Genomic DNA, 25,497 nt, shown 5'->3' with positions numbered 1-25,497 from the left:
AGATGAAGTACTGCTCGTAGCTCGTAAGGTATGCATTTTAGAGCCCATGTTCACTGGACATTTTTGCTTCTAGTATTGTGTACTTTCAACTGTATGCATTTGTGCCATTAATTATGATACATTCTGCACATAAAAACGTGCTGAATCGATTTTAACTAAATTTAATACTTGGTACACATGCCACATATTATCTGGAAAGGAGTATACTTGGTACACATGCCACATATTATCTGGAAAGGAGTAATGTGGAGGTGAGAACCACCTAGCTCTCGTTGGGGTAGGAATGATGTAGGGGGTGGGGAGGGGGACAGAGAGAGGGGGATGAGGATGTAGGTTTAGGGAGGAGATGGACAATATATGTGACATACACTATGCAAGTGGAGCATTGGGTAAAAACCTAGTTGTTTAATAATAGTACATAATTTCATAAATCAAGTAAAAATTTGTTAATTAATTAATAATTATCTGAACATAACAAGTGGATTCAGGAGTACTGTATATGTCAATAACAAAATGTCATTGTAAAGACATTACAGAAGGTGATTGAATGGCTGCCAACATATTTTAAGAAAAATTTGTTTCCCATCATACTGTTGTCACCTGATTAAAAGCGTATCATTGGTTACACCCAAACCATCCTATTTTGGCAGTCTCCAACTTGATTTTATGATACATTGCCTATATCTGCTTTATACTACACACAAGCGCGTAGTAAACTTCTGCCGTATTGTTCACCACATGCTCTCCTAGTTTACAAAGTATTGTTGGGAGGCTACTGCTTTTGGATGTAGATGACTGTTAAGTACAACTATTTCTTGCACTATGCAACAACATTTTTAGAAATGTGAGTTTTAGCTACCTGCAAATTTTGTTTTGATTCCTATATGTGTCTACTTAAAACTTATTATTAAAAACAGTGAAACGGTACAATGTGAGTTCTTTTTATTTAAAAAACTTACAGTGACAAAGAAGAATGAACAGTTTATAACGTAACACAGATTGCAGTAATGTTGTTGTTATCATTATTATTAGTATTGCCTATTCCTCAAAATACGTTACCTGACTGTGGTGCACTTGAATGGACAGCTAATTAGTTCCACAAGCACTGTACAAGCAATTGTGGTGAGTTAGTAGACAATAGAAACTCACTCAGCTAACACAGGATGATATAATATGTGGTACGGTTATACTCCTACTGCCAACAGAGGTTTGTTGACTAGACTCTAGACTTCACATAGGCAGTCTCCTGTAGCTGAGTGTAGCTCACATAATCCTCAATAGCTGTTTTCATTGTTACATAGTAGAGTTCAGTGACCAGCAACCCACAGCTCATGGGCCCCATACTGCCCATGAAACCATTCAGTGTCACATAAAGCATTCATTGTTTTGGTTATGGTATTCGGAACAAAACTAGCAGAGATTTTGTGTGTTTCTTGTACAATAAAATATAGTTCAAAGACAACTCCATCACACAGTGGAGCAGCAGTGTTCTTTCGCCAATCCTTCGCCTAACTTTAATGAACATCTTTGTCATGCATGACCTAATTTTGTCATCCATAACTAACTGTTTCAAAAACTGTGAAAATTATTCTGCTGTAGCTTTTTTTTTTCACAGATGGAGTTTTGATTCACTATCAGATTATATGAAATTGAGCTGTTACTATACCGTCATATCTGAATGGCCTCAAGACTGTTTCATAATCAATGCGTAGTTCCTCAGAAATATGATAGTAGGTAGTGTGCTGATAATGCTCAGGTTTTGTCATTTTTTATTTCCTTTTTAAGTGCATTGTTGAGAAGATATTTGAAATCAAAATTTCTAAACAAAGCAGCCTCAATCTTTTAATCAGAAATGCATCAAATTCAAAAACATCACTAATCATTCGTGGCAGGTTGGACCACATTCATCGCCTTTTCTAAATACATTTCAGAATTTGTCAGTATTCTTCTAAATTTTTACTCGAATCTAAAATACATGATCTTTTCTTGACTGCCTTGGTAACACCAGCTTGAAGTGTTTCCAGAATTATGCACTCATGAAGCCACCTACTGCAGATTACGAACAAACCTTCTCTCCAACCCATTATATTGTGTTAGATTTTTTTCTTAAATTGCAGTAATACTGACTTGTGCTCATAAATTTCACTAGCATATAGCTATAAAAGACTGTGTGTGTTGTTCTTAGCTTTTTCTTTTTAAATAAAATTGTCCTTTAAAAATATTTGTATGTTTCTTCCCTTAAATTACTATACAGGTTTCAGTTTAGGGTATTTTCTGATAGTGTTTATATCAAAACCACTTTTTGTATTTAAAAATATTGTTTATTGAACACCTTTAAAATGTGAAGTTGGAAGCATGCAGCCCACAAGATATTCAGATTTTGATAGTGCAATCTGTGGGTATTAAAAGATTAGTGATCCCTGTTGTAGTTTCACTCATCATTCGTGAAAAATTTATTGAATATATTTCTGTAACAACAATGTAACCAGCTGCACCACGAACCACAGCTTGGTACTCTTTTTGCTTCCTTCTTTAATTAATTACCCACCATCCTTGTGAATACAATAATTAAGCTGTATCACAGTCTGATAAACATGGGTTTCAACCTCATCACTTCACGCTTCTCTTTGCAAAGTAAAATTGCCAGGCATTGGATTTCATATTCCCCTGTTGCCTTCCCCAGCTTCGCAGGTATACACTCACATTCACATGCTCTCTGTCCTTCAAACCGATTCGTTTCACCTTTTTGCTTGTTCCTTCTTTTACAGTTTCTGTTGTAGATGCTTCTTTGCTTTGGTTCTTTCGCTCTAGCATTTGGTTTTTCTCTCATTTTTTCTGTACCCTCTTTTGTCTCAATTGTGCTTCAACAGTATTTTTTGTTTCCTTGCCAATCATACTCCCAAAACTTCATATTTCTTAAGTTTTTAAATCTGTTGAAACACTGATGGTACTTGAAAACTTATCGAATCTAAATTTCATTCTTATAGAGTCCCCTTTTTACTTACTAATTAGTAAATGATAAATTCTTACTATACTAATTTGTTTCTTGAGCTCAAGTCATAGATGCTTCCTACAGCTGATAATCGTGTTGTAAGCATCTTTTCATTTTTATCTGTTTTCTTTTCATTTGCTTTTTCATTTTTGTTCAGAACCTCAGGCAAGATAAAATATCAGTGTCATAAATTTTGACAAAGTAACTAAAATTCATCTCTAAAATCTAGGAAGATATCTTTAGAGAAAACATTTCCAGGGTCATGCACATGCAGTTTTCACAAGTCTGTATTATTTATTTATTTTTACTTTATTTATTTCTTGCAGATACCAGAAGGTATGTCACCAGAACATCAGATTCGAGAACTGCATTCACAGATATCTCTGAGAGACAATAGAATTACAGAACTTAATGGTAAAATAATTGAACTGGAAAATACAATAATTGATCTTCAAGAGAACTTGAAGGAGAAGGATTCTGTAATTGAAGCTCGCACAAAGGCAATAACATTAATGTCAGAAGACTTGTCACGCAAAAGCAAGGCAACTTTAGATACCTTAGATGAAACGCGCGAGGAGATGAGGACAATGCAGCAAAATTTTGTTGCCCTTGAAGCAAACATGAAAAGAGAGAAAGAAGACCTGAATAAACAACTGGAAGCAAAAAACAAGAGGTGTGGAAAGCTTCTGATAACTTATCATTTTTACATTCCACTCTTTTCTCCTGCGTGCTTTTATATCCCTTGATATGGATTCCCAGGAATGCAATCTTAATGACAATACTAGTTTTAGTGATGAAAAGCAAATATTGATATTGTAAAGTAAGTATCCATTTCTCTTGCATTTTTTCCAGAGTAAGACAGATTGTATGTTTGAAAATCGAAACACTGTACATATCTACATCTACATGTACATACATGCTACACAAGCCATTGTATGGTGAATATCAGAGGCTACCTTGTACTGTTGCTAGTCAATTTCTTTCTTGTTCCACTTGCAAATAGAGAGAGAGGAAAGTGACTGTGTTCCTCCGTATGAGCTGTATTTTCTCATCCATATTTTGCAAGAAGAATGTCATCCTTCTTGCACAGATCCCTATTTGAGACTATGAAGCATCTCTGTAATACTCACCTTTTGATTGAACCTACTCGTAACAAACCTAGGAGCCCACTGCTGAATTGCTTCAGTGTCTTCCTTTAATATAACCTGGAGAGGATCCCAAACATTTCAGTAATGCTCAAGAATGGGCCGCACTAGTGGTCTGTACTCGGTCTCCTTTATATATACACTAAATTTTTCCAAAATTATCCCAATAAACCGAAGTTGACAGTACACCTTCCCTACTACAGCATTTTCGTGCTTGTTCCATTTCTTATCACTTTGCAACATTACGACTAGATACTTAATGGATGTGAGTGTGTAAAGCAGCACATACCAATGCTATATTGAGATTATTTTTCCTATTCATCAGCATTAACTTCATTTTTCTACATTTAGAGCAAGCAGCCATACTTCACACCAACTAGAAATTTTGTCATCTTGTGTCCTCTTGCAGTCAATAATGACACCTTCCTATATGCCACACCATCATCAGCAAAGGGTCTCAGATTCTTTCCTCACTCTGTCTTTCAGATCATTTATGTATGTAGAGAAAAAGAGTGGTTCTACCACTGTTCCCTAAGGCACTCCTGACGATACCATAGTCTCTAATAGACACACACTGTTGAGGATAATATACTGTGCTATAGTCTTCAAGCCTCTCCTGGGAATCTATTTCATATTCTCGTACCTCCATTAACAGTATGCAGTGGGGCACTGTGTCAAATGCTTTGCTTTGCTTTCTGGAAATCTGGGGGAGTATGGAATCTGCCTGTTGCCCTTCATCCATTTTTCACAAGAAATTGTCCAAGAAAAGGACAGACCAAGTTTCACACAAGCAATGCTTTCTAAATCCATGCTAATTTGTGGACAGAAGCTTTACTGTCTCAAGGAAATTTATTATATTAAAACTCAGAATATGTTCAAGAATTCTGTAGCAACCCAGTGTTAACAATATTGGTCTGCAATTATGCGGGTCTGTTCTTTTACTCTTCTTGAATACACTGATCTTGAATACACCTGCACCTTTTTGCAGTCACTTAGAACTTTGCGCTGGATGAGAGATCCGCAATAAATGTAAGCTAAGTGAGGCGGCCAATGCCATAGAGTACTCTCTTGTAAAACTAAATTGGGATTCCATCATTACCCACCAACATATTTGTTTTTAACTCTGTCAGTTGCTTCTCTGTGCTGCCAGTGATGCTTACTACTGTGTCCTTCAAATGGGAGTCTGTACAGTGATGTGTTTGTGCAAACCTCATGTGTGAATGATTTCTTAAACATGAAATTTAAAACTTCAGCTTTCCTTTTGCTGTTTTCTATTGCCACACCAGGCTGGTCAGTGAGTAACTGTATAGAAGCCTTTGACGTGCTTAGCGTCTTTGCATAGGACCAGAATTTTCTCGGGTTCTCGACAAGATCTTTTGTTTGGATATGATGATGGAAGTTGTATGCTTCGCACACAGATCTTTTTTACAGATTCATGAATGTCTACTAACTTTTGCCTGTCATCATTTGTTATTAAACTATAGTAGGTCTTTTCCATCGTTAATCCACTTACTCAGCTTATACTTTTCTGGAGTGCAATTTACAGTCAGCTCAAACTTTGCTCACAATTTCTCTATGTCTGTTATATTGGAACTAAATGATGTCCATTTATTGTGTAAATTGGCTGCTAAAACCTGTTTATGTGCTCTTTCTAGCAAAAATACTCTGCCTACCTTCTTGATGGACTTATTAAATTTAGTAACCATCATCACTGTGATGAGATGATCACATTCCTATCTCTAACAGACACAATCAGTAAGCTCAGGCCAGTTTGTCACTACAAGGTCTAAAATATTTTTATTGCCTTAGGCTGTTGAACTAGCTGCTCAAGACAGTTTTTGGAAAACATATTCAAAACTACTTCACAAGACTGTCTGTTCTTACCACCTTCAGTGAATCCATGGACTTCACAATCTTTCCTCAGTAGGTTAAAGTTGCCTCCAACTAATATTGCATGACAGATATTTTCACACTTCTAAGCATAGGCTTCCTTTGGCTGTTTCTAAAACTGTCATGTCAGAATCGAGTGGCCAGTAAAAACATCAGATAATTTACTTTACTTCATTTAGATCAATTACATGCATCTGAGTAATTTTACAATCAGACTTAATTTCTACTTCCATAGACATAATATTTTTGTCGGCTGCAATGAACACTTCCTCTCCTATGACATCTAATCTGTCTTTTTAATATACATCCCATGTCTCACTAAATATTCCCAAGTTTCTTGTTTCTGATTTCAGCCAGCACTTGATTCCAAAAATAATTTGAGCACAACAACTTTTCTGCAGGACAATAAATTCAGAAGCTTTGTTACGAATACTGTGAGAATTTACATTAAAATTTTGACATGTGAAATGTCTACTTTTTATGCTCCCTGATTTCACTCATTGCATATCAATTGGTGAGCATTCATCAGAGGACCTCAACTCACTGTCTAGCATAAAAAACTTGTGCACTTCACAAGTAATCTGATACCTGAGTAGGTGCTTGCTTTGTTTAGTGCACTCCTGACCTATCCAGCGGAGTCCTACAATTCTCCATCCCCTAACACAGGCCCATAAATATGCAGCCGACACTGTCACAGAATCAGCAGAGCCTTTGATTGGCACCCTCCACTCGTATCCAAAGCAAAGGACCACAATCAACTATAGGTACGATGCTGCAAATTGTAACCTTTGCTTGAATCCCACGAGTGAGGCCAGCAGTCTTAACCATTTCTGCCCGTCATCCATATGAACTGAGGATGGCCTCAGAACCCAAGTGACAACATAATTGGTGCTGGCGAGACCCACAACTTGCAGATGTCTGCACCCTGCACCCTTGATAGCCACAGGCTGCGCCGCCTCCACTTCTCAGATGAGGCCCTGATGCAGACATACCGAGCACACAATGAACTTCATTCTAGCCATGGACACTGTTTCTCTAAGGGGCTTGACAACACACCTAACATTGGAGCTCCCTATAACTAGCAATTCCTTGCTCCTTTTTGCCTGCTCAGACTCTGCTGAAGGAGCAGCCACCTGTCCACTTACATGGTGGTTGGTCGAGGTCAGCCAGTCTCCACCTTGACCCTCTGCCTCGAGCGGCGCAAACACGTTACAACTTACCACTCACCTTACAAGGTCGTAACCCTCTCTTCGGGTGTACTACAACCTGCCTTGGTAACAGAGACCGTGACATATCCCACGCATGCCAGATTCTCTGCCACCACTACACCCTGAAACAGCAGCCAGTAGATGGCTCATCAGAGCTGAAAGCATTTTCAGCTGTTGGCAAACTTTGGCCAGTTCCTCATGTGTCCACACGCAGCGTGTACACACGTGTCCTAGGACTACTAACTGGTTCAGTCCATGTTAAACTGCCTAATTTCGGAACAAATTTCACTGAAATAACAGGCGAACATTCATAAGTGTCCTCAATGAACATTATTAAAGTTTAGCGTTCATTGAAGCAATACTGGCCAAGATATAGTCAGTTGTTTCACTCCATGCATGATATTGCAGAGATCGAGCATAAATTTCTGGTGACTTAAGAGCTGTTGTATCTTGGGCAATATTTTGTTCAAAGAAACGAAATTTAGCCATATTGTACAACTCCATTCGTCCTCTTAAGAATGTTAATGAAAAGAATATTGCTGAACCATATTCAGCAAGAAAATCTTAGGTAAAACTACCAGATAAAATTGATGTAAAAAAAATTTCACAGTGTGGCTTCTTATATCCCAGGGACTAAAGGTATGCTGAATGTGACGCTTGGCGTAAAGTCACTTAACAACACAAGATTCTCAGATATAAAGTTTCATTTATGTACCACTTCCCAATCCTGAATAATTTAGTGCAAAGTTGAAGATTTTGTAAAAAGATAAAAACTGGTATTTTCGACCTGATTTTCCAAAAAGCTTTGTTGTCTGAAGCTTTCCAAACTGGGCTCATTAATAAGGGCCATGGTTTTAACAACAAGCAAAAATTTATTCGAGTATCCAGCGTGAGCTAGCAATCCTAGACAACTTCAATCACAGTTGGCTGTAAAAATTGCAGTATGAGAAAAATGTTAATTTTGGATTCTTATATCTCATAGATCAAACACATGCTGAGCACAAAACTTAATATGCAAATAGGTTAGTAGCACAAGAATGTGGAATACAAAATTTCATTTATCTAATATTTTAGAATGATCCTCAGGTTTGTCAAAAAAAAAAAAAGTTCATTTTTCTGAAAAGGTGAAAATAGGGCACTTCTTTTATAAAGATCATTTTCTATTAAAGCTTTAAAATAAAAGAGAGCATTTTAAGTTTGGCTTCTTATATCTCATTGATATAAGACATGATAATCATGAAACTTTGGCACGACTACATAACAACAGAAAGGTTTCCAGAATAAAATATCCTTCATGAACTGCTTTCCAGATTTCTACAAAATCAGCTCAAACTTGATTTTCATAAAAATTACAAAAATACAGCAGATTCAGTTTGCTTTTAGAAAATCTGATTTCCATAACTGATTTTAAACTAATCATAGTTGGAAAGAACATGTTTCCAAGCATTTAGGAAATAACATTTGATTTTCTGTTGCATGCTGACAATACCTGAAAATAATGGACAAATTTGAGAGAAAGTACCATGGGAAGAGGCTGCATTTCAGAAATCTGTTGATTGTGTTTTGTTGCAATTTTCTTTTTATTATTGAAAATTAATATCTCACTATATTTTGTTGGTCCACAGTGACATTGTTTACAATTTATGCTGTGATCAGTTCTTGCGTGCCACCTACTGTGAAAATGGCTGAAGTAAATAATCAGTAGTGCTCATGTAAAGAACAGAAGAGATAAGGTACTTAGCAGCTCTGTAAGCAGACAGGAAGCACAACAGGGCTTTGAAACCTAAATTAATAAACCAAATTACAGTCTTGAGAAACTGGATGAAGAAGCCCCCCACTGGTTGGTATTGCACAATGAGCGAGCATGACACCTATGGCAATGGGATTGTCGGTTCATGTTCTTGAACAAATAGCGACAATGACACCATGGACCAGTGCAACATAGTGAGATATTATTAGTCAGTTTAAAAATAAAAACCACATGCAAATGAAACATGGGCAATGGGTTACTGCAATGTTACCTGTTTCCATGGTAGTCTCTCAAAGTTGTCCATAATTTTCAGGTATTTTTAGTGCACATTGGAAAATCGAACATGATTTTCTGAATGCTCAGAACATGCAAAAAAGATATTTCTGAAAGCAAACTGCATGTGATGTATTTTTGTGATTTTTATGAAAATCAAATTTGAGATGATTTTGTAGAAATTTGGAAAGCAGTACATGAATGATACTTTATATTGACAAACCTTACGTTGCTTAGTTGTTGTCTCCAAAGCTTCATGTTTATCATGTCTTTAATCAACAATATATAAGAAGCCAATGTTAAAACTTCTTCACAGCAGGATTTTTCCATTACTTTTCCTCAGTTTATGTAGCACTGATAACCCATGTTTGAAATTAAACCCACTGTTCGCGGGAGGGGGACAGCTTCTGAAGCTCTAATACACTATGGTATTTGTGAAAGAGAGAGAGAGAGAGAGGAATGTACCCTGTTTTCACATTTTTAAAAAAGTCGTGATCTTTTTGACAACTTAGTAGGTCATTGGAAAATAGTATGTGAATGAAATTTTGTATTCCACATCCTTGTTCTACCGACCTATTGTGTATTAAGTTTCACATTCAGCTTGCATTTACTCTATGAGATATATGAATCTGAAGTTTACATTTTTGTCATGCCATGATTTTCACACCCAGCTTCGATTGAAATTGATTAGCATTGTTATTCTCTGTTGGATTATCAAATAAACTTCTTTTTTGCTATTAAAAACCATGGTCTTTCTAATGAGCCCAGTTTGGAAATTTTAATAGAACATAGGTTATTGCAAAATCAGGTTGAAAATGCCACATTTTTTTACCTTTTTACAAAATATTCAACTTTGCACTTAATTTATTCAGTATTGGAAAGCAGTACATAAATGAAACTTTATATCTGAGAACCTTGTGTTAGGTTACTTCATACCAAGTGTCATGTTCATCATACCTGAGATATAGGAAGCCAGACTTTGTAATTTTTTCAGGCTATTTTGCCTAAAATTTTTTGGCTGAGTATGGCTTGTAAAACTCTTTTCATTATTATTCTTAAGAGAACACATACAGTTGTTCAAGATGACCACATTTAATTTCTTTCAACAAAGTATTGTCCGAAACATAATAGCCCAAAGTCACCAGAAATTCTCATTCGCTCTCCTCAAAGTTGTGCGTGGAGTCGAACAAGAGATTATATCTTGGCTGGTATTACTTTGATGAACATGAAACTTTACTCATATTCATTCGGGACATGTGCGAATTTACACATAAAATTTCAATATAATCCTTGATGATCAAGCATCATAAAGGACAATATATCACATACAAACTTATAAATTTTACAATGATCCTAAGTGTTCCTTGCCATACATAAATGTAAATCAGACATGAAATAAATGAAACAAGAACACATTTGACCAGTGTTCCTTGACATTCTCTCCTCTTCAGTTACAACATAATTACATAACCCTCAACAATTTGAGTGGCACTGCTCTGTAGCCCTACACTCATACAGCATCACTGTACTTCGGTTAAAATTACGTTTGGATTGACAGATTGTAGTGGCAGGGGACAGTGCTGCCAGCATGCAGTCAACCAAGCTTCACAAGGTGCTGCACGTAACATACAAAACGAAAAACACAGTGAGCATGTGGCACTCAAAGCAGAACTATGATTGGATGGCAGTTGGCTGTAGGGGCCAACTTGGTGAAACATCAGTCATAAAGTAATTTTAATCAGAGTACAGTACATTGTTGGTGGCCATCAGTGACTACCTGGTACAGTCATCTCATTGTTATGAACAAGCTCCATCACTTCAGGCATTAGTTTTGTAACCTTTATTATGTTGCCCTAACTTAACAATATACATTTCTCCTTTCTGACTTTGTCACGATTCCTGTTATTTATATCATTTAAGAATATGACTCACAAACTATATCCTTATAATGATTCTAATCATAGGCTTAATTAACACTAATAAAAATCTACAAAAATTAAATTTCTGAATTGGGTAAATATAATTATTTATTTGCAATGGGTTAAGCATTATTCCTAACATAGTTTTCTTTCCCACTCTGGCACTACTGACTCACTAATGAATTTCAAGCAGCATAAGGTGCTTCCTTTACTCAACTTCTTACTCTGCAGGTTAACCTTTAAGCTTTTCATGGCAGAATAAAAAAAGAGGATTTTTTGCTGGTGGATGTATGGTATGTGGCCGTGATGGTCTAATTGTTAAAATACTAGAGTCCAGCCCTAGAGACCCAGGGTTCAGTCCTGGATAGGGACGGGAAATCTTATAAAGATATGACTGAATATTTATGCAGCTTCTCTCAATAGTACTTCATTATAGATGACAGCATCATCTGCAAAAAGCCTGATGTTACTATTAATATTGTCTACAGGGTCATTCATATGCAACATGAACAGCATGGGTCATAACACACTTCTATGGGCTACCTCCGAAATTACTTCTACAGCTTACGATGACTCTCTGTCCAAGATAACATGTTGTGTCCTTCCTACCAAAAAGTCCTCAGTCCAGTCACAATTTTCACATGATACCCCATATGATCATACTTTTGACAGTAAGCATAGGTGTTTTACTGAGACAAATGCTTTTTGAAAACCAAGAAATACAACATCTACCTGATCGCCTTGATCCAAAGCTTTCAGTATGTCTTGTGAGAAAAGTGCAAGTTGGGTTTAACATGATCGATGTTTTATAAATCCATGCTGGTTGTCATTGAGGTGGTCATTTTGTTCAAGGTACCTCATAACATTCGAGCTCAGAAAATGTTCTAAGATTCTACAACAAATTGATGTCAAGCATATTGTATGGTAGTTTTGTGGATCACTTCTACTACCCTTCTTGTAGACAGGTGTAACCTGTGGCTTTTTCCAATAACTGGGCACAGTTTTTGTTATGGGATCTATGATAGATTATAGTTAGAATAGCATCTAACTCAGCCAAGTTCAGTATAAAATCTGACAGGGATTCCATTGGGCCCTAGAGCTTTGTTCATTTTTGATGGTTTCAGATATTTCTCAACACCACTGACACTAATACGTATTTCATTCTTCTTTTCAGTGGTACAAGGAATAAATTTGAGCAATTCTCCTGGCTTTTCCTTTGTAAAATAACATTTGATAATGGAGTTGAGCATATTATCTTTTGCTTTACTACCCTCAGTTTCAGTTCCTGTCTCATTCACCAGCTAACTTTGGTGCCACTAATAGCCTATAAATAGAACCAGAATTTCTTTGGGTTCTTTGAAAGATCATTTGACAATATTCTGATACAAAGGCAGCGCGCATTGCTCTCTTGACAGCCAAACGCGTTTCATTCAGCATCGCTCTATCTATAGCCCTACACTTTGTTTTACACCAATTACTCGGTAATCTCTGTTTCCTTAGAAGTTTCTTTTACAGTGACTGTATACCATGGAGGTTCCCTCCCATTATGAACTGTTCTGCTGGGTATGTATCTGTCCAGTGCATGGTCAACTATTCTTTTAAATTTGAGCCAGAGTTCCTCCACATGCCCCTGTCCTATACTGTAAGTTTCAAGTTCCTCATTGAGATATGACAGTACTCATTTTTTTTCTGTTTTGCTGAACATACATAATCTTTCACTTTGTTTTAGTTGTCTATTGTACTTTGATAATAATTGTTGCCACAACCACGATATGGTCACTGATACCAGTTTTGCTATGGCGATCCTCAAAGAGGTCAGGTCTGTTTGTTGCCATTAGATGCAATATGTTTCCATCATGAGTAGTGTTGTAATTCTTTAGGCTTACTTGGCAATCTGTTGATATTTTGAAAAAACAGGACTTCTGCCGGATGTTCGGGTCGTTCTCACACAATATTTTGACAGTGTAACACTGTCTTCTTCAGATGCTACCCGATAATGGTCCTCGAGTTGACCAAGTCCAGTATTTATGCCTGTAAGGTGCCAGGCACTCCCTAGTCAGCCCACACTGCATTGGGTGTTCCCTCCGCGATCCGTACCCGCCAGGCCCGGTTCCCATGGGCCCCTCTGGCCACTGGTTTTCACACTGCCATCCGCATCCGGCTCGGCCACTCTCTGGGTTCGCAGTCATCATCTGTAGTGTCTGGTGCTCTGTATCGTGGCTGTTTCCTCGATTTCCACTTCTGTCTCTTGCTGAGCGCTCCGTAATCGGTTCGTGCTACGTGAGTATTCCGTCTCCGGTTCACACCCGCCTGGCATGGCTCCAATGCTTCCCTCTGATCGCTGATGTGCTGACCAATGTCTGTACAAGACTTGGATGTCCTCTAGGGTCATGTTCATCATCTTGGGAATGTCAGGAAAAATCTGTAGTGTCTGGCGCTGTGTCTCATGGCTGTTTTCTCAGTCACCACTCCTGCTTTTTGTGAAATCTCACAAACACACAAGACTGAAGTGCCCTCTGCAGACGACATAGCACTGCCTTTTAAATTACACATGCATGTCACTGCATAATAAAGCACGGAAACATTTAAGTGTGAATTTTTTGCGTATTGATGTAGATGCAAAAGAAATGCAGAGCTATTACTGTGTGTTCTGTTGTGCAGGTATCATATCATGCAGCAGTCATGTATATTTTTTAAAGTTTTATTTTAGTAAGTTGCTTTTCATTCCGCAGGTTACAGCAGATGGAAGACAGAAACAAGATGCTGGAATCAACAAGATTTGAGCTGAGCACTCGGAATGCAGAGCTCCAAGAGAAAGTTGTTCTTTTGCAATCTGAATTACAGAAACAGTCTGAAGAAAATCATCTAACTGATAATGTAAGAGCATTAGAAGAGGCTCTTGAGAAAGCAAACAATGAGATTAGTAGCCTGAAATCAGTTATTCATGAAAACAAGGTGAAAACATTTAATTTGTTTCCGTTTTCACATATATTTGTGCGTGTGTGTGAGAGAGAGAGAGAAAGGGGGGGGGGGGGGATGGATGGATGGATGGAAGTGGGGTGGCTTTTAAGATGATGACAATCAAAAATAAAATCCTCAGATACCTTTCTCCTGCAGAAGAAGAGGTTTTTTAGAGCTCTCATAGACAAACTACATTCTGCAGGTAGTCATGAAGATAGTATGGTTTTTAATAATGTGATTATTTGGTAATATAACACAACTGCCTGATGTGCTGTTACTCTCTCCACTCCAAGGAGCTAATCTTTTGCTGGTACTTTTTAGAAGTCAAACAATATCAGGTTCAGTTGAGAACAGTTCTGAGCAAATTGCAGACTGTACCTTATGGTTTATTACCAAAATTATTACTCATTTCAAACAATTTAACTACATCCCATTGTAGCAATGTCCCATGTGCCACAATACTTTTTAGGGTTTGAGTGAGAACAGTTCTTAGCAAACCATAGCCTGTTGCATATGTTTTATTGCCAAAATTTTTACTCGTTTCAAACAATTTAACTACATCCAGTTTGAGCTATGTCCCATGTGCCACAATACCTTCTTAATCACTTACACTGAAACTACAGCTGTCGGAACACAGCACAGATCATCAAAGCAAAAACACACTAGCGAGTGCAGCTGACCACAGAACAGATTGTAGCAAACTCTGTACTGCTACTGCTGTTTGAATAGAGCTGAATAACATGAGGTTGCAGAACAAAGAATGTGACACAAATAATTATACAGAATCCATTACTTCCAAAACCATGTGTTTCACATGAGTCCATTTAGCAAGCACGTCTGACTAATGCCAGCTCAGACACAGAGCCTGTACTGAACTGCTAACTGCGCACTGGGAGCAACAACAATCACTATTTCAGACATGGCAGATTGGGGGGGGGGGGGGGGGGGGATCGCCCCCTTCGAGAGTTGAAACTAAATTAAAATCAGATAGTAATTTTTGTAATCTGCACCAAAGTTAAACACCATAGTGGCATGCTTTACAATTATATAATTGCTGTGTGTGTGTGTGTGTGTGTGTGTGTGTGTGAGAACTGAATTGAACTGGCACCTCTGTGCAGGCTTATGAGCTTGCTGGTGTGTGTTAACAATTATATACAAGAAGTTATTCAGAAAAAGGTTGTGAATGCTACACGTTTCAAGAAATTTAAAACTTTTTTGTCTAAAATAAAACACATTTTTGCAATTTGTTGATATTTTTAAGTATCAAAACAGCCTTAAACAGTATTTTTGAAGGTTTTTCCTTAACTTTCAAGGAGGGGACCCCTGGGTGTTCTTTCTCGTCTAGGTAAATGCCCCCACCCACAAAACTTCATTAATCTGCCCCTGATATCTGAACACATTGTCAGTGGGCAACAATTACTTTGACAAGCTGGCTAACCCAGGATAGGCCATAATATGTCCATTTTGGATATGAATCACTAGCCACTCAGATGATTCTTCAGTGACCGAAAGAGAGAGGAATGAGCAAGGTGTCAGCTCACCATGTAAGCAAAATACTTCATGTCCCATCCACAATGCCACAAAATTCACAATTGCTGTAGGTTGACACCTGATCTGCTAATGAATGGTATCACCATCTTTGGACCATTAAAGAACCTTGTTGTGATTAGTCATATTCATCTGATATAGCCATTAGGCATTGCTTGATTACTTTGTTGCAGGGACCTGATACAGTTGTCAGTGTTTGTTGCACTGATTGAAAAAGGAAATGTGTGGGAGACCATGAGGTCGCATGGCAGTGTATGGGTACAATCACTAATAAAGTTTGACCACAAGAACCTTTTTTTGTTTAATAACAGCTGGCAAACCTGGCATTGCCCTGGTATTCATTTTTCCAGTTTTCTGTTGGAAATTAACTGTGTTTGTAGTGAAGTATCCCTATATTTGTGAAAACACATGTGAAATTATGAAACAGTATTACAAAGAAATGTACATTACGTGCAAATGTATAAGTACAGTATACAAATTAAGAGATATTATTCCTCACTGTAGACAGCTATAATTCTTGCCTACAGCTCTTTGTGCTTTGCAGTTGAAAGCTGTCAAAAACGCTGCCAGGTGTCAGGTATTTCCTTAAGTTGACTCAAGTGTAGGAGTGTCTTAGTAGCAAATAATAAATGTATTAAAACTTCATGCATGACATGGCATTTTCAACATATCTCAGTGTTTACGACATCGAATCTCTTGAACTGTGTGTCTTACAATGATATATTTATGTAAGTACATTCAGTGGCAAATACGGATACTGTCAGCGAAATATGTTGCGAATAGAGTTAGTACCAAAGTAGCAATAAACTGAGGTGACAAAACACCATAGGATAGTGATACGCACAGAAACAGATGGTGGAAGTATCATGTACACAAAGGTATAAGAGGGCAGTGCATTGGCAGAGCTGTCATTTGTATCCAGGTGAGTCATGTGAAAAGGTTTTGGACTTGATTATGACAGCATAAAAGGAATTAACAGACTTTGAACATGACATGGAGGTTAGAGATAGGCACATGACACATTCCATTTCAGAAATCATTAGGGAATTCAACACTCCGAAATCCAAAGTATCAAATCAAACGTGTTTGTGAATAGGCTACAAAATTTCAGGCATTACCTCTCACCACTGACAACACAATTGCCGACGGCCTTCACTTAATGGCTGAGAGTAGTGGCTTATGCATAGAGTTGTCAAGGCTAACAGACAAGCAAAAATGCATGAAATTACCTTATAAATACATGTTGGACGTACGACAAACATATCCGTTAGGACAGTGTGGCTAAATTTGGTGTTAATGGGCTATGGCAGCAGACGATCTACGCGAGTGACTTTGCTAACAGCATGACATAGCCTGCAGCGCCGTTTCTAGACTCATGACCGTATCAGTTGGACCCTAGATGACAGAAAAACCATAGCACGGTCAGGTGAATCCCTATTTCAGTTGGGAAGAGCTGATGGTAGGGCTAGAGTGTGGTGCAGACGCCATGAAGCCGTGGACTGAAGTTGTGAACAAGGCACTGTGGAAGCTGGTGGTAGCTCCCTAATGGTGTGGGCTGTGTTTACATGGAATGGACTGGGTCCTCTGGTCTATCTGAACCAATCATTGAGTGGAAATGGTTATGTTCGGCTACATGGAGATCATTTGCAGCCATTCGTGTGCTTCATGTTCCCTTAACAATGCTCCACGCTGCCAGGTCCCAGATGTTTGTGATTGGTTTGAACAACATTCTAGACATTGGAGCAAATGATTTGGCCACCTAAATCACCCGGCATGAACCCATTGAACATGTATGAGACGTAACCAGAAGGTCATTTTTTGCTTAAAATCCTCCACTGGCAACACTTTGCCAATTGTGGATGTTTGTAGAGACAGCATGGCTCAGTATTTCTGCAAGGAACTTCCGACAACTTGTTGAGTCAGTAACACACCAAATTGCTGCACTATGCAGAAGGAGATTTGATAATGACATTAGGAGGTATCCTGTGACTTTTGTCACCTCTGTGTAAATTTAAATTTCATGCACAATGTGACAGTTTTTCAGGCACCTCATTCTGTATGATGTCATATCATCTGAACTATGATAGGTGCGTGGTTCTTACCTTCCACAGCGACTGTTGCCTGACAGTAAGGGATAAGTATACCAAGTTTTGCTAAATTGGTCCTGTTGTTCAGACCTAAATGTGGAAAATACACACACACACACACACACACACACACACACACACATTTTTATAATATATTTGAATTAATACCACCATCATACTATGATGGTTGGCAGGATAAACAGTAATGGCACACTTTCCCTGCAAGCTTTTACATTGTGCTGAAAATGTGAAATGCACAGAACACGATATTGAAAGAGAGAAACTGGGCTATCCTCCACTTTTTCCTCCCTATATCATTTATGGTGTATGTATGCTTCACGTGTTAGGAAATTTATGTATTTAACTGAGTACAAATGCTGTTTAAGAGGGTATCTACCATTCTGTTGCATTTATTATTATATTCTTAGGCTGAATTACTGCCGAGGAATATTGTATGTGACTAAATGTATTGTGTAACAAAGGTATTATTGTATGAAAGGGTATAGTCATTAAATTTTGTATGTTTATGTGTGGTGTAACAAACTTGCATGTAACTTAACCATCTACCCTGGCCTAGCTAAACATGACAGACAACATATGTACTCAGTTGTAGAGCATAAAATCTAGAGCAGATTTTCTCCTCTGTAATATCTGTTGCAACCAAGAGCTTCATTGCATTGTACGGCATAAATTATTTGGAATAAGTCACTATACATTCCAATCATAACGGATTTCTTTTTGTACAACAGACTGGAGGACATCGAGTGCCACGTTTATCAAATGTACTAAGAAATTTCCATTATTTTGATTACCATAAGTATATATTTCATTACTTTGCCCAAATTAATTATGTGTGCATAACTGACAAGGACATGTACAAAATTTTATAAGCAGAATTGTAACTGACCATCTCTCATATTCAGTTGATCTGAGGGAATCAGATCAGATATAGGTTTGATTAGAAACAATTTGGTGTTAATAAACCATTACTCACACTGAAAACTGATAGAAGGAAACAAGATGGAAGATAAGGAAAATGTAAAATTTGGACGTATACATCTTGGATAATATTGGCTTGTTAGGTGTCATCTTGCATCAGCAGCATAATGTGCAATTGTCCCATCATGTATCTACTACATTCCCTTACCATGAGCCAAGGGTGAAACTTGAGACCAGTTAGATGGGAACGTAATTGAAAAGATTACTTTTCAAACTGAAATAAAATGGCATATAATCATACATTCACAGTTGTTCACAAATAGTTTGTTTGTGGACCCATATCTACTGAAACGTTTTTGTTTCTTCAACAGGTCAGACACTTAGTTTAACTACTAAGCTAGTATAGTGCAAAGGCATGTTCATCTTCACAAAATATCTATGTCTACACTTACATACTCACTCCGTAAGCCACTGTATGGTGTATGGTAGAGGGCACGCTGTACTGCTACTAGTCATTTCCTTTCCCATTTCACTCCCAAGTGGAGCAATGGAAAAACGACTCTGTATGCCTCTATATGAGCCCTAATCTCTCTAATCTTATTGTCATGGTCCTTACATGAAATGGACTTTGGCGGCAGTAGAATTGTTCTTCAGTCAGCTTTGAATGCGAGTTCAAAAGTAAATCACCTTCCCTCCAGTGATTCCCATTTGAGTTCCCAAAGCACCTCCGTAATACTGGTGTGTTGTTTGAACCTATTGGTATCAAATCTAGCAGCTCTCCTCTGAACTGCTTTGGTGTTGTCCTTTAATCTGACCTGGTACAAATCCCAAGCACTTGAACAGTACTCAGCAGTGGGTCCCTCTAGTGTCCTGTATGTGGTCTCCTTTACAGATGAACCACGCTTCCCTAAAATTCTCCCAATAAACCAAATCCAACCATTTGCCTTCCCTACTACAGTCCTTTTGTGCTTATTCCATTTTGTGTTGCTTTGCAACATTACACATAGATATTTAATAAATGTGACTGTGTCAAGTAGCAAACTACTAATACTATATTCGAACATTATGGGTTTGTTTTTCGTCTCATCTGCATTAACTTCCATTTTTATACTTTTAGAGCTAGCTGCCATTCATCACATCAACTAGATATTTTGTCTAAGTCAATTTAGTATCCTCCTACAGTCACTCAACAACAATAACTTCTCACATACCACATCATCATCAACAAAGAGCCGCAGACTGCTGCTTTCCCTGGCCACTATCTCATTTATGTATATAGAAAATAACAGCGGTCCTGTCCCACTTGCCTGGGGCTCTTCTGTCAATACCCTTGTCCCTGATTAACACACCCTGTTGAGGAAAACATACTGGGTTCTGTTATGTAAGAAGTCTTTGAGCCACTCACGTACATTCAAACCTATTGTGTATGCTTGTACTTTTGTTAGCAACCAGCAGTGTGACTCTGTGTCAAATGCTTTATGGAAATCTCAGAATTTGGAATCCGCCTGTTGCCTTTCATCCATGGATCAGAGACTCTCATGTGAGATAAGGGCAAGCTGAGTTTCACATGAGTGATTCTTTCTAAAACCATGCTGATTTGTGGACAGAAGCATTTCCCTCTCAAGTAAGTATATTATATTCAAACTGAGAATATAATATGTTTAAGGATTCTGCAGCAAACTGATGTTAAAGATATTGGCCTGCAATTTTGTGGGTTCATTCTTCCCTTTTTATATACTGGAGTCACCTGCACTTTTGCTTCGGACTTGCAAATTAGAGATTCATGATAAATCCAAGCTAAGTGAGAGGCAAATGCTGTAGAGTAGTCATTGTAAAACCAAATTAGGTTTCCATCAGGACCTGAAGACTTAAATGCTTTCAGCTCTTTCAGTTGTTTCTCTATACCAGAGATGCTTATTTCTATTTTCTCTATGCGGGAGTCTGTGTGATGGTCAAACAATGGTATGTTTGTATGATTCTCCTGCATGAATGTTTTCTTAAATGTGAAATTTAAAATGTCGACTTCACTTTTGCTATCTTCTACTGCCACACCAGACTAGTCAATGAATGAGTGGATAGAAGCCTTTAAACCCACTTAGCAGTTTTAAAAAGGACCAGAATTCTTAGGTTCTCGGCAAAATCTGTTGCTAGGGTATGATAGTGGTAGTTGTTGTAAGCTTTGTGCATCAATCTTTTTACAGGTGCACAAATTGCTGTTAGCTATAGCCTGTCATCATCTGCACATTCCATTTTGAACTGAGAGTGCAACAACCTTTGTTTCCTCAGCATTTTTCAAATTTTGATGTTAAATCACGGTGGGTCTTTTTCATCTGTAATCCACTTACTCGGCACTTACAGCTCCAGAGTATGATTTACAATCTATTTAATCTTTGCCCATAATTTCTCTACGTCCATCATACAGGAACTAAATTATGTCAGTTCATTGTCTAAGTGAGATACTAACAACTGTCTGTCTGCTCTTTCTAGTAGAAATACTCTCCTAGCCCTCTCGACTGATTTATTAATTTCGGTAACCAAAGTTGCTATGATCACATTATGGTCACTAATCCCTGTCTCGATAATGATGCTGTCGATTACATCAGGCTTGTTTGTAGCTACAAGGTCTAAAATATTTCCATTGCATGTGGGCTCTCGAACTAACTGTTCAAAAAGGTTTTTGGAAAATGTGTCCAAAATAACTTTGCTACAATGTTTGCCGGTATCCACTGCAGTGAATCCATAGATCTCCCAGTCTGTGCTCAGTATGTTAAAATTGCTTCCAACTAATACTGCATGATCTGGGTATTTCTGCATTACTGACCATAGACTTTCTGCTAGTGACTCTAAAACTGTCATAGCAGGGTGGTTGGTAAAAACATTCAACAATTAACTGGATTTCACCTAGACCTGTTGTGCGTGACCAGATAACTTCAATGTCACATTTAAATTTGACCTCATTAGCGATAATATTTTTGTGAACTGCTGTGAACACACCCCCTCCTATGGTGTCTAATCTGTCTTTTCGATATACTTTCCATAAATCACTAAATATCTCTGAGCCTTTTACTGTGGGCTACAGTCGGCTCTCAGTCCCAGAATAATTTGAGCATGAGAAGTTTCCTGGAGGGCAGTAAATTTGAGAACTTTGTTACGAATACTTTGACAATTAACTGATAAAATTTTGTTAATCGAAGTGTCTTTACTCTGAGCATGGTATGATATCGCTATCTGCAAGTTGTCTGGCGAATGTTCATCAGAGAACCTCAACCTACCACATAGCCTAAAAAACCCCATGTGCCCTCCACAAGTACTCAGCTACCCTGGTGTGTTGTTGTTGTTATGGTCTTCAGTCCTGAGACTGGTTTGATGCAGCTCTCCATGCTACTCTATCCTGTGCAAGCTTCTTCATCTCCCAGTACCTACTGCAACCTACATCCTTCTGAATCTGCTTAGTGTATTCATCTCTTGGTCTCCCCCTACGATTTTTACCCTCCACGCTGCCCTCCAATACTAAATTGGTGATCCCTTGATGCCTCAGAACATGTCCTACCAACCGATCCCTTCTTCTGGTCAAGTTGTGCCACAAACTTCTCTTCTCCCCAATCCTATTCAATACTTCCTCATTAGTTATGTGATCTACCCATCTAGTCCTCAGCATTCTTCTGTAGCACCACATTTCGAAAGCTTCTATTCTCTTCTTATCCAAACTATTTACCGTCCATGTTTCACTTCCATACATGGCTACACTCCATACAAATACTTTCAGAAATGACTTCCTGACACTTAAATCTATACTCGATGTTAACAAATTTCTCTTCTTCAGAAACGCTTTCCTTGCCATTGCCAGTCTACATTTTATATCCTCTCTACTTTGACCATCATCAGTTATTTTGCTCCCCAAATAGCAAAACTCCTTTACTACTTTAAGTGTCTCATTTCCTAATCTAATTCCCTCAGCATCACCCGACTTAATTCGACTACATTCCATTATCCTCGTTTTGCTTTTGTTGATGTTCATCTTATATACTCCCTTCAAGACACCATCCATTCCATTCAACTGCTCTTCCAAGTCCTTTGCTGTCTCTGACAGAATTACAATGTCATCGGCGAACCTCAACGTTTTTATTTCTTCTCCATGGATTTTAATACCTATGCCGAATTTTTCTTTTGTTTCCTTTACTGCTTGCTCAATATACAGATTGAATAACATCGGGGAGAGGCTACAACCCTGTCTTACTCCCTTCTTAACCACTGCTTCCCTTTCATGTCCCTCGACTCTTATAACTGCCATCTGGTTTCTGTACAAATTGTAAACAGCCTTTCGCTCCCTGTATTTTACCCCTGCCACCTTTAGAATTTGAAAGAGAATATTCCAGTCAACATTGTCAAAAGCTTTCTCTAAGTCTACAAATGCTAGAAAAGTAGCTTTGCCTTTCCTTAATCTTTCTTCTAAGATAAGTCGTAAGGTCAGTATTGCCTCACGTGTTCCAGTATTTCTACGGAATCCAAACTGATCTTCCCCGAGGTCGGCTTCTACTAGTTTTTCCATTCGTCTGTAAAGAATTCGCGTTAGTATTTTGCAGCTGTGGCTTATTAAACTGATTGTTTGGTAATTTTCACATCTGTCAACACCTGCTTTCTTTGGGATTGGAATTATTATATTCTTCTTGAAGTCTGAGGGTATTTCGCCTGTTTCATACATCTTGCTCACCAGATGGTAGAGTTTTGTCAAGACTGGCTCTCCCAAGGCCGTCAGTACTTCCAATGGAACTACCCTAGTAGCTGCTTTATTTGTGTAGTACACCCCTGACCTATCAAGGTGAATCCTGCAATTCCCCACCCAATAAGGCAGGTCCAGAAATCTGCAGCCAAGTCCATCACAGAGTTGGTGAAGCCTTTGGTGAAGACCTTCCACATGGCTCCAAACAAAAGGGCTCCTAATCAACTGTGGGAACAATGGTGCAAATTGTGAGCTCTGGTTGCACCCTGCACATGAAGTCAGCAGCCTTCATCACCTACCCCAGCCACCTGTATGACCTGAGGATGGTCTCAGAATGCAAGTGACAGGCATTGTTGATGCCGATGTGAGTCACAACTTCCAGACAAGTGCACCCTGCGTGCTCAAAAGTCATAGGCAAGGCCAGCTCTACATCTCAGATTTCCAGTCCTGAATACTATCTACCTAAGGGGTTCCATAACACTCCCAGTGTAGGAGCTTCTGATAACTAGTTAACCCTTTTCCCCCATGCGCCTGCTCAGACATGGCTGAAGGAGTGGCTACCTGTCCATTCGCAGGGCGAATGGTCAAGGACAAATTGCCAGCCTCCACATCAGCCCTCTACTTAAAGTGACGCAGTTGCTTTACCACCTGCCACTCATCCTCCAGAGAGGATGGATCCACCATGTTGGGGACACTAGGGGGTACCTCAGTAGCAGAGCCTGTGAGCAAAACAAGACATTTGATGTGTCTCATGCGACATGCCAGATTCTCTGTCACCGCTACAGCCTGAGCCAACTGCCTGGATATGACTGACTGTAGCCAAAACAGCATTCAGCCATTCATAAACTTTGGCCAGCTGCTCCTGCGTTCGCACGTAGCCTGCCCACACCCTACCCATTCCAGTATTAGTATTTAAGAATTGACTATAAAAACACAGACAGTAACATAGATATTCAACTTGGTAACCACCTTATGTGTCACCAGTGGAGGCTGACACCTTATGAGCTGTGAAGCTAACTCTTCAGCAGAGATGAAAACTGCACTACAGACTGCCTGACAACACTTTATAGTAACAAAAACATGAGACTAAAACTCGTAACTAGAGGAAAAAACTGCACGAAATTTAAGAAATATGCTATTAAGAAAACCCAGAAGAAGCTAAATCTACTCACTCAGGTGACAAAAAGTCTTGGATACCTCCTGATATCATGCCAGATCTCCTTTTGCCCAGTGGATTGCAGCAACTCGACGTGGCATGGACTCGGCAAGTCGCTAGAAGTTCACTGCAGAAAAATTGAGCCATGTTGCCTCTATAGCTGTCCATAATTGCAAAAGCATTACCAGTGCAAGATTTTGTGCAATGAACTGACCCTTTGATTACATCCCTAAAAGTTTGATGGGCTTAATGTTGGGGGATCTGGGTGGCCAAATCAAGGAAGCGAAGAAGGTGGCATACCAGCCATATGCTGGACCTGTTTCTGCAAAGATCAGCAGAATTCTTTCAAAATATGATATCAAGAGTATCTTCTGTCCACCCTCCAAAATTATGACAATGCTAGCGAGTGTGAAGGACGACCTGGGGCTACGTAAACCAGGCATTTACAACATTCCGTGCCAGTGTGGAAAGTCATACGTTCGCCAGACAACCAGGACGGTGGACATCAGGTGCAAAGAACACCAGAGGCACACCAGACTCGGACAGGCAACTAAATCTGCCATAGCAGAGCACTGTCTGGAGCTTGATCACTCAATGGACTACAACAACACCAAAATTGTGACACAGATGCCAAGATTTTGGGACAGTGTCATAAAGGAGGCCATCGAGATCAAGATCACAGACAACCTAATAAACCGAGACAGTGGTTACCAGCTCAGCTCGGCGTGGAGTCCGGCTCTAGAGCTTATCAGGGCCCAACAAAAGGAAGCAAGAAACTCCTCAAGTAGTAGTAACACTGCAGGAGCAGCGCCAGGCGGGCGCGGACCGCGAACACAATTCCCCACGCGGGACGGGCCTTGGCGGCAGCTGCCACGACCACAGATGATGGACGAACTGGGCGCGGACGAC

The 25,497-nt window shown here is 38.9% G+C and overlaps 1 protein-coding gene across 1 annotated transcript in view; it reads left to right on the top strand.

Annotated features, from left to right (window-relative positions):
* LOC126175371 (protein lava lamp) overlaps positions 1 to 25,497 on the top strand; it is a 166,539-nt gene that overhangs the window by 51,781 nt on the left and 89,261 nt on the right. The window contains exons 5-6 of the mRNA XM_049922138.1: positions 3,319 to 3,665; positions 13,910 to 14,132. Of these exons, the coding sequence (XP_049778095.1) occupies positions 3,319 to 3,665; positions 13,910 to 14,132 (570 nt within the window). The remainder of the gene's footprint in view (positions 1 to 3,318; positions 3,666 to 13,909; positions 14,133 to 25,497) is intronic.

The sequence above is a fragment of the Schistocerca cancellata genome, chromosome 3 (genome assembly GCF_023864275.1).
Source record: "Schistocerca cancellata isolate TAMUIC-IGC-003103 chromosome 3, iqSchCanc2.1, whole genome shotgun sequence".
Lineage (NCBI taxonomy): Eukaryota > Metazoa > Arthropoda > Insecta > Orthoptera > Acrididae > Schistocerca > Schistocerca cancellata.
This window is presented reverse-complemented; position numbering and strand designations above follow the sequence as displayed.